At 35.9% G+C, this 11,078-nt stretch overlaps 1 protein-coding gene across 9 annotated transcripts in view; it reads left to right on the top strand.

Annotated features, from left to right (window-relative positions):
• Positions 1-10,125, top strand: part of LOC137283273 (coiled-coil domain-containing protein 154-like) — a 77,552-nt gene extending 67,427 nt beyond the window's left edge. For 7 of the 9 annotated variants that reach the window (XM_067814721.1, XM_067814719.1, XM_067814716.1 and 4 more), the window contains 2 exons: positions 49-206; positions 4,679-10,125. In XM_067814721.1, coding sequence (XP_067670822.1) covers positions 49-206; positions 4,679-4,889 — 369 coding nt within the window. In that variant the 3' untranslated portion in view covers positions 4,890-10,125. Of the gene's footprint in view, positions 1-48; positions 212-1,134; positions 1,157-4,678 lie in introns of all 9 variants that reach the window. The other 2 variants (XM_067814722.1, XM_067814723.1) reach the window with 2 other exon arrangements.
• Positions 10,126-11,078: the final 953 nt, after the last annotated feature.

Raw genomic sequence — 11,078 nt, 5'->3', positions numbered from 1 at the left:
TATTGTAAATTAACCCCCCATTAACCCCTATTTCCTGTAATGCTACAGCGAGTGGAGGAGGTAAAGGAACTTCAAGATGAAGTCTCTCAGCTCCGGGCGGATGTCCAGCCTCTCCTGCGCAACCGCCCCCCAAAACAGTTTATCAAGGGGGACGGTAAAGGAAACGACAGCGATGTCAACAAATGGGGGGTGCGCAATGCCTATAGGTGAGGTCTTGAAGCTGATGACTTGATTATAATAGATGTACACCCATGTAGCCGAAAAAGTAGACATAAGTGTGACATAAGTGTGACATAAGTGTGACATAAGTGTAATGAAACTAATAATGTATCGCTTGTAGTTTACTTTTACAACTCTTAGTTTTTATAAGTGTCAAGTAGATCTCTATTATTCATGATTATGAATATGCTAATGATGTTTTATGCAAGGTAGATTCTTCCTGCTATTCTTACCCTACCCTCGTACATTATTTAAAGTGCCCTGATTATCATATCTTGCATGGTTCGTTTTGTCACTTCATGTCTGGATGCCAAGACTTCAGTTCATTTCCATGTCAGCATGAAAAAAATTGTTGTTGAATGCTTATGATTGTTTAGAAGTGTTATTAGGTAATTTTCTTGTCAATTTGAATTTTTTTATAGTAACAATCGTAGACGTGAAAAATTTTTGCCTGATCATGTTTGTTCCCCTGTTTCATGTCCTCCATCAGTGTTGACATAACAAGCTCACCAATACTAATTCCAATAACACAGTTCATGTTTGTATTTGTCATACCTCCCCATCTGTGAAACAATCTGGCATGTTTGTCATAAATCATGTTGTGCCATACTCTTACATAAATTAGTTTCCCAGAACTGTCAAAATGCTGAAAGATATCGATGGATGAACAACTGAAGCAAAAATAACAGATTGTGGTCATGTTTCATTTACATATTTTAATCAGTTGACCACTCAGGATTTCTGAAATATGTAACAAACTTTTTTTAAACCATTCTTTGAAGTATGTAAAACAAACTACAAAGAAAATTGAGAAAAGAGTTTTAAAATACATTCTTGATGAGCAGTAAGGCTATTTTAGCCTCATGGTATTGAAGAATTCAAGACCTAATATTTTCCTGTTTTATTCACAAACAGTGATGGCGCCGAGAAATAGCAGGTAAACTCCATAATTAGCTTCCCATTTCTCCAACTAATCCATGGCAACTGGAGAAAGCCCTACAAATGCTTGTACTATGACATTTTAGTGCAGCCATTGTTTTACTAGTGCACATGTCAACGTGATGTTCTTGTATTGTTATTGTAGGTGATGTAAGTAGATTATTGTGCCTCATGGCAGGTATGTGTTTGTATTGTAATGTGCTGTGTATGCTGTGTCCATATTATCTTGTGTCTCCAGGATCTATGTCTCTTGCACAAACTCGTTCCTCCTGGAATGTAGGTCAAGTCAATGTTGAAGATTTAGCCAGTATGACATGAAATGATTTTGATAATTTTGAAACAGTTTGAGTTATTCTTTTGCACAATTGATAAGATGAGAGTTGGAGTATGTGATTTCATGGCTGATTTTTCTTAATCACACACCTAACCCCTGTTGTCATTGCTCATGTCAACCACTAGCTGAGGCTCAATTAATTATTGCCCATTGATTTAGCTTGAATGTGTCCGACTGTGGGAGAAAAAAAATTCATTCATCGTTTGTTGAACTATTGTGCCCATTCCCAGAAATTCCTAGTAGGAGCCCTGTATTCATTTATTTGAAAGTTGCACATTCTATTTAAAGCTATTTAAATTGAGGATTCTGATGAGAAGAGAGTAAAAGAAACTTCTTGTCTGAGTTCAGAGGAATTGCCCTACTTTGTAATAAGTGTTTGTGAGGAATCCCTGGTGTGCCATGACTTCTAGGTGTAGGCTGTGGACTGTACTCTGTAATATGGATAGTCACTGTTAACCATTTATATGTCTCAAGTAATAGTAGAATAAGACATAATTTCTCACTCACATTAGGTGGTCAAATAGAGACACAAACTAAATTTAGGTTATCTTTCATATATATGAGCAATAACACCACATCCATGCCAACCTGGCTGATGCTGTTTTCTTTATCACTAACTGAGTCACACACTTTTGTTTTTTAAAGTGAAGTTATTTATGTATTTCAGAATTCTATTCTTTCACAGTATCACATTATTCTTATGAGTGGAACTGGTCATATTTCTTATGATCTGTGCCTCACTGCACCACACACAAAACTGAAGCAGTTGTTGTCTCATGACATACATGGTTTGTTTTCTGGATAGTAGTATTGGAGAATCTACTACATTTACAGCTGACAGTACATGTGGATCCTTCCTTATATAGTCACATGCTGAAACCTTAGTTATGGCATGTGTGAGAAATCAGTATGATATTTGATGGCTTTGTCCCATGAATCATGTATATTGGCATATATTCATGGCTTTCTGCATTGACAGGTATAATCAACAGCTGACATGTATATGCTGAAGGACTCCCAAATTCACAACTAATAATTCAATCTCTTTTCGTTGTATATTCATAGTAAACAGTTTACCATTAATTCTATTTATTTATCATTTTAATTGATCACCTGAAAAATCCCTGTAGTTTTAATTAATTATTAGATATTATTAATATTTGATTGTTATCATTTAAATATACACAAGATATTTTACAAGATTCTTCTTGTGAGCACTGAGTGTTTTGTGTTCTGTTGCTGTATTGTCAGTCCCTTAATATCCATCTGTACCTAGAGTATTTCAGCGGATTACCTCAATATCTGAATATTGCACTTCCTCTACCATTACACAGCTGTCAGTATATCCTATGTCAACATGATGTTATTGGTGCAACTATGGAGATTTCATTTTCATGCATAGAACACATAGTTAGCTGGTTTCATATAGATATGAAGTTTACAAGGCACATGTCAACAGGTGAAGGAGGTCTATTGACTGCCTTAAGTTGCTCCAGTTATGCCTTGGCCCTTGATCTACAGAACCTCAGTTCAATGTAAAGATTTCATCCCAGTTATGATCTTTGTCAGTGTCTTACCAATACATGTGTCCATCCTACATGGCAAACATCTTCAACTGTCTCAATTTAGGGTTTACTACAGCATTAGGTTGAGAAGATTCAGTTTACACTTCATTATAAGTGGAACATCAGTCGGATTGTTTCATATGAAGTTGGACTTGAAACAACAATAAAATACTCCTTACCACTGAAGAAGAATTTACTGCTTTTCATGATAGCAGAACTGTTATTGATTATTGAACTATTGATCAGTGGTAGAACTAAGAATAAATGCTTCTGTGTTGAGCCATTTACTGGTCACATCAGTTTTAGCAGATAAATATCCAGGTTAAGATAGATCAATAGCACCATGTGATGGTCATTAAAACAGACCAAATGGAATGTTGGTCAAGCTCAGTCACTTGCTCATAATACTGATCAGTAATGATTACTCTATCAGGGCCTTCTTGTGCCCTAAATACTATTCAGATCATTCACCCCAGGTGTCTCCCACAAGAGAGTAGAAAACTGTATGCAGAAGGGAGATTGTTACAGATGGAATGAAACTTGTCTGTCTCTGAAAGTAAAGTCAGCAAATCCCAGCATTCCTGGGGAGTGAATAGCCATCTTGTTATATAATCACTGGACTTAGCAGGACTTTGTGTTGTCTTTGTGTATCATATCTACTGTTTCATCTCCTGAACATACACCTCTGTTGGATCGTCTTTTTGAGATGTCTGAATGACTCATTATGATTATTATTTGAATCATTCCCACAAAGCATCTTTATAATGCTACTAAATGTTTGACATGCATACTACAATCATGTAGATTGTTAGATTTAGTGTTATTGCCTGGATCATTTTCTCAGGGTGAGTGTAAGACGCGAGATAGGTCTAATGTTATTGTTGTCATTACTTCACGATATTATGTAAAGAATGTTTTTCCATCATTCATGAATAAAGACCACTTTGCAGTGTGGTTCTTTTTATCACCAACAAACTCAAGCAAAGGTCTGGTATCAGTGAGACAGAATCATCAAGTTCAGGCAATAATCAAGCTCTCAGCTTAAATTGCACAAGTTCTAACATTTCTTGTTCAACAACATGCACCAAATAGTCTGTCTCACAATCCCTGAACCACATTATTTTCCCTACTGCCTAGCCCTGCAATGCTAAAACCTTAAACGAAGTAAGTCTAGATTTCCTCGGGTTCTATCTGGAGCTACTTTTCAATTTAAATGAGCATATTTCTTACTATCAAAAATAGTCTACATGTACCATTGCCTTTCTCATCTAGGCTGTACCCATTGTCTCTTTATTACAATGATAGGGTTTCACTATGTCCTTGCAGAGAGTATAGGGATCACATCTTATCCATGAATCCTAAACAGCCTCAGAGCCTCCTGAACTTAGACATCACTACTGCAGCAATGATTTTACAAATAATAGAGAAACATAATGTATATCAATCTGTGAGGTATAGACTATGACAAACTACTTTTGTCATATTATAGAAATATACATTACAAATACATACACATCTGAAGTTTTTAAGTGACAAGATACAGTAAAACAATAAGCATTTGTAAATGACTTGATTGTACGTGTATTTAAAGTGGCTGTAAACTGATATTCTTTCACTTCAGATGGCTCACATGGAAGTCACGCATCATGTACCTCAAATGGAGGAAGTCATCACGACGCAAGCAGCCTAATAGTGAATCTCCCCCACCCAGAAGCAAACCACCGTCACCTAGAAGCAAACCACCCACACCTAGAAGCAAGCCAGCCACACCCAAGAGTCGCAAATCTCCTGGTCCCAGCAAAGGCGACCAGGGAAACGAAGCCACCTGGTAGATAGGAAAACCATGAAACAAGTTAAACTGTCTCTTATTCTGATCTCGGGGGTAGTCTGCATTAATTTCTTACCTGAATCCAGCCAGGAGACAAATTTGAAATCTAAATGTGTCAAAATTGTAGAGTAGTGATGCATCCTAGCCATGTCATACATTCACTTCACAAGCAGTATATAGATAATGTAACATTTGTTTAGTCTGAACATCTTATTATTGAGTATGAACTGACATCTGAATGAAATTGTTCACTGTTTGCCAAGTTTTATTGCTGCAGTACTGCTGATGCTGATATTAATGATGTGATTTTAACTCACATGGCACAAGATTCGCACAATCGAGACCGTACCAGGTTTTGGAGTCTTAAATCTGTTTAACAGCAAAGGGTTAGCATGAAGTATGTGGCCTTATTTTGTTATTTTAAATTGTTGTTGCCTTTGGTAATTCCTTAAGTCAGTTTTAGCAGCTGTTGGATGCATCATTGGTAAGCATGTCCTTGCTATAGATTGGTCCTTTAAGTCAGTTTGATACTAATGAGCTGCTGGATGCATCATTGGTAAGAACGTTCTTGCTCTGGATTGGTCCTTTAAGTCAGTTTGATACTAATGAGCTGCTGGATGCATCATTGGTAAGAACGTTCTTGCTCTGGATTGGTCCTTGAAAATGTATGATGCTCATGAGCTGTTAGATGCATCGATGTGATGAGGATGCAAGTATTCCGTCCACTTTTATGATTTATTGTCATGTTTACACATTATATTTGTCATACAGAACTCCGTCCATGGTTATTTTCAACTATTATGCAAGTGATGTGTACATGAGCCGATACACATTTTTACAAGGGATACTACTGGTGAGAATCCTGGTGATACATTCTCTACTCTATTATTCACAGTACATATTTATGGTTCCTGAGTTGGGACTGATGTTTCTATGTGCCCGTTACCTACTCACATATTATCAAAAAGAAGTCCAAGAAACAAGTTTACCAAAGCACTGTAGTGAAAGTCCTAGATAGTGCAGCTTGTACACATGTTCTCCCCAAGTAGTATCCCTTTTAACCCAATGCCTTATGATCAAGGAGTGTGTGCACATCAACTTTGCTGTGAGATTCTGAATCCTATAAATGTATCACTTGTTTGATTTCCCCTTACAAAACACAGATTTCACCTTGTCACCTAAAATATTAACATTCAATTCACTTCCATCCTTGTTAAGGTAATCATTGGAAAGAAGCAGTTATACTCAATTATTTGATCACAGTCTTCAAGCTTCATGTTCTTCTTGTACCTTTCTATTTCTTATAAGATATCATATATTAAAACTTATGTGAAACATGACAAGATTCCAACTCACTGATGGATTTTCACATTTCTGCTATTACAAGTGTTTTTGTGAACCAGGTCTACACATGCAGGGTTTTTCAAGATCTTCTATCTACCAGGGTGTAAAATATGGCCAAAAGGAAATTGCAATATATGCAGTATTTGTAGAAGATTATACAAGAAAACTGTTTGTTTATTCTAGAATATAAGCTAAAGGAAACCCTGAATTATCTTACTAACATGAATGTTGAAATGTATAGTGTAGCTTGTATTAACAAGTCTCTTGAAATGGTCATGGAAAAGGTCATGTTTTACTTATCTGAAGTTCTAACAGATGTTCACATTTTGCATGTTCAGTTTCTTGTTTGTCAGTGGTATCTGGATTACATGACATGACGACATATGACTCAACATTTGCCTGTCAGTAATTTGTTGAAAATCTCAAAACAAGTTCAAAACTCTTTTTATTTGTCATGTGACTATAGAGAAACTATCTTATGACTATAGTGCATCCGTCGTATGACTATAGTGCATCCATCATATGACTATAGTGCATCCGTCATATGACTATAGTGCATCCATCGTATGACTATAGTGCATCCGTCGTATGTCTGTAGTGCATCCGTCGTATGACTGTAGTGCATCTATCATGTAATGACAGATTACCAGTAGACATTTGCAAAAAATAAAGTTACAGTTTGACTTCTTCTGAACAGTATAATTTGTGTAGAGTTGCTCAGATATGACACCAGAATTCTTATTTAGTTTATTGATTTAACTTTTCCAGTCACTGTCCTTGGTTAATTATGTGTGTTCCATGACAGTGAAGTCCTGTCTTCATCCTCACCAGGTGCATCAAATCAATATTTATGATAGCAAGAAAAGACTGCTTTGCTCATAATCATATATAAGTATTCACTATCCAGCCACATTCCAGCCATCGTGCTTTGGCTTCACCAAACCCCATACTCCACACTTGACACAGTAACGCACTTATGAGCACCTGACCACCGCCACACAGATGTTGTGAGGAGTTCTTGCAGCTGTGTACAGACTGTGATATTATGTTGACTCTCCTGCCATATGTACCAGTCCATTGTGCCTTGATATATTCTGTGTAGCAGAACACAAAACACACATCTGACTGTGTATTGCAGGCACACTAGAACCATGACACATATATACGCCTAGTATCAGACACCTATCAGGTAACCATAGGGACAAGAGTAGAAATGACACATTGGATCCTTTGTAACAGACATTTTACACCTTAGGACCTCTGTAACAGATATTTTTCACCTTAGGGCCTCTGTAACACATTTTATACCTTAGGACCTCAGTAACAGACATTTTACACCTTAGGACCTCTGTAGCAGACATTTTACACCTTAGGACCTCAGTAACAGACAGACTACACGTTAGGACCCCTGTGACAGACTATTGGTCCTTTGACAACTTGGATGTTTAGTAACAGTTGACACAGTGTGATCCCGGGCACTAGAGTGGCTAAGCTCATCTTTGCTGAAGGCCCGGATTCAATTCCCCTCATGGGTACAATGTGTTAAGCACATTTTTAGTTTACCCCACTGTGATCCTGCTGTGACATTGCTAAAGAAATAGTGTAAAATCATGCTCACTCACACCAAGTGTGATCCTTAGTAACACACACTAAAACCTGCTGAATCCCTAGCAACACACACTAAAACCTGTTGAATCCCTAGTAACAGACACTTAACTTACTAGGGACTGTAATAAAAGACAGTGAAACACAGATCAATTTCAAGACATCACTGATGATTCTGATACAGATATGTAATGTACCTTTTATTGTTGTGTAAAGACAGACTCATGCACTTTTACACATAAATTACTGTATATATTTGCTCATAGTACAGGGACCTGGTAACATAGTGGTACAATGTAATTGTGCTATGTTTATCTCAGACAGACACTAATATGTAACCTGTACTGACCGGCAAAAGAAACACAACTCTGCCTTTTTGTGATTTTTCATAGACATGAACACTTACTTTTATGAGATTTCATTTTTCGAAAATTACATTTCTTTTGCTGTTCAGTATATGAATGTTTAGTCTGGATAGTTAAGTAAATCTTGAGAGGTGAATTCTACAGAATAATGTATGGTTGTGAGTTAGGGGTATAGAGTTAAACTGGTGCACAGCCTTTACATACGTAATCCATTCTGATAAAATATCACTGTTCAGGCCAAATCACTTATGAAAACATTATCCTTTTTATCAAACTTCCTTCCAACTTCTGTTATTTTAAGATATTTTCCATGATTGTTGATGAAATATTGAAATTATTTAGTCATCTATACACCATTGGTGATGTTGTAATCAGAATACTGATCAACTAGAGGTAATGGCTACTGTACAGAATATAGGTTTGTGACTTGAAACAAGGAATTGTGTACAAAGTTACAGTGACACAGTTATTGATGCTGTTTATAAGTATACTCTCTCCTTTTGAAATTTCATTTTGAGAAAATATTTCAATAGTTTCTGTATTATTTTAATGTTATGGTTGATTCAGACTCATGGCAGTTTATGACACTGTGATATTTAGCCATATTTGATGTAATGCAGAATATATTTTTTCATGCATGTATTCTCGAGATAGACCAGAATAATGATGCTTTGTTCTCATTTTAATTCATCTGTGTTACATATTCGTGCCATTTCTTTCCACAGATCTGTTAGCTATCATAGCCTCGTCAGATTCAAGCATAAGCCTACTGTGAAATGATTACCCGCTATTAAATTTCATATTTTTTTTTAAGTGGGTGGCGGGAGTTATTTTCTATTCCATTTGTGTTGGAAAAGAGTGTTCAACATCAGAGTTCAGCAACTGTTCATGGATGTTATTTATGACAAATTAATGTTATATTTAGATAGTGTATTCATTGTAGCATGGAACACGCTGAGAGAGTCGTCATCTGAAGCACTTGAGATGATGACTTGTCAGTTAAGTTTGGCATCAACAGGCTAGAATGAAAGTCAAACAACTGACTTCTTATAGTGAAATTGTAAACTTAAACACCAAATTTATTAATGCCATTTTTGCCAACTTTCCCTTAAAAAATCAATTAGGTCTCATGAGTGGCATTACAACCAGAAAGCTGAGACAGGAAGGTTGTTCTATACAATCAACAGCAAATAACAGGTTTGTTAATGAAATCTGTAACTGATTTGACTTCTGACTTAATCAGTTCATATTTGTGAACACAACTTACCTCCATCAAGTGTTCATACATGTATTACCTATGAAGCTATTCTAGATTGTGCATACTGGCATTAGTCTCTATCTATTCCATGCAAGCACTCTTATAATCACCTCATGGACATTGTCATTGAGACAAGTTTGTAAAGGTCCTGTTATCTAGCAATCAGTTTGAAACAGTAGGAAATAATATTTTAAAATGTTTGTCAAATTTGAATGAATTACAACAATGATGTACAGGTTTCTAGTTGTATTGTCGACTAGTCAGATAGATAATTTGAAATATGGAAATATTAAATACGTGTGTGAGCATAATTTGATGAAAATACATTTGTTGTTCAGATATAAAACATTTCACATAGATATACTGGAAGATGTACCTATTTGCGTGCAAATGGTTTTCAAACCATAATCAAAACTGGCAAACTTCTTAGTTAATGTGATGCATTAAATTGCAGAGAGGAGGGCAAGGTGGTTATTCTGTGCTTATGTCCAATCCTATACATATAGTTATAGTTCATACTGGCATGATGTACACACAATATACTCAAAATTGATATTTGTGATTTATGTCAAATTTAAGAATGTTACTCTTCTTATTTGTTGATTTTATTTATTTTGTTGTGTTAATTGTCCTGTGATGCTCTAACCAAATAAACTATTCTTATATCTCGAAGTTGTTTTTTCGTTTTTCTGACAGTGACAATGAGGATTCCATGCACAAATTTTCTAGAAAGCGTTAAGGGTCAAGGAAACCACCAAGTCTAAAATGGAACTGCTGTTCAATCCATCAAGACCAAAGAATCATTATCAAACAAATGTCTGTCTGTCTGTCTGTCTGTCTGTCTGTCTGTCTGTCTGTCTCTGTTAGTCTGACTGTCTTGCTGTCCATCTGCCTTTCTGGATCAGTGTGACTGTGTGTCTGTGTGTGTAAAATTTCAAGAAGTGAAAATAGTCAACTTCTATGAATTGGTCTCTGAAAGTCAATGATGCTGCCCCCCATATTTACAAACAGTGTAGGTATCTCCATATGTACATGTAGGACTCTCCACCTTTGCAATGGGACATGCTTTGAATTTGAGAGTCGAAACTATTCTAAGGGATATTATATTTGAAGATTATCAAGGGTGTGATGTCATGTTCTTAATATAATCTGATAAATCTTCCTTTTTAGAAACATTTTCTTACAAGAGGATATCTTCCTATTGACAATGGTCAATGCCTCTTTCTGTTGATTAACTGTAGTTATAACTATGTAAAAAGTATTGTTATCAGTTATGTTAAGACTATTACTAATACAAGTAAGATATTTTACCATTTGTTTGCTAAAAGCACAAGCACCTCTACTAGAACATTGCACGAATACTGAGGTAGATGTCCATAAGCCTAAATAATGAAGAATCGTTTGTAACAACAAAAGAGCAAAAATGTTTTGCAATAGATGAGGTTTCCTCATCAAAACTCTGATTACTGCCAAATTATTAAATTCAATTTTGTATTAAGTGATGATATTTTTATCAAAGAAATATTTTGTATGAATTGCTTTTGAAATGTCACAAAAACACTTGATTTACATCTAATGTGATTTCATTGGCTAAACGTACTCGCATTGACTGCCTCTGATT

This window comes from Haliotis asinina, chromosome 5 (assembly GCF_037392515.1).
Source record: "Haliotis asinina isolate JCU_RB_2024 chromosome 5, JCU_Hal_asi_v2, whole genome shotgun sequence".
Classification (NCBI taxonomy): domain Eukaryota; kingdom Metazoa; phylum Mollusca; class Gastropoda; order Lepetellida; family Haliotidae; genus Haliotis; species Haliotis asinina.
Note: the sequence above shows the minus strand (reverse complement) of the source record. Positions and strands in the feature narration are given on the sequence as shown.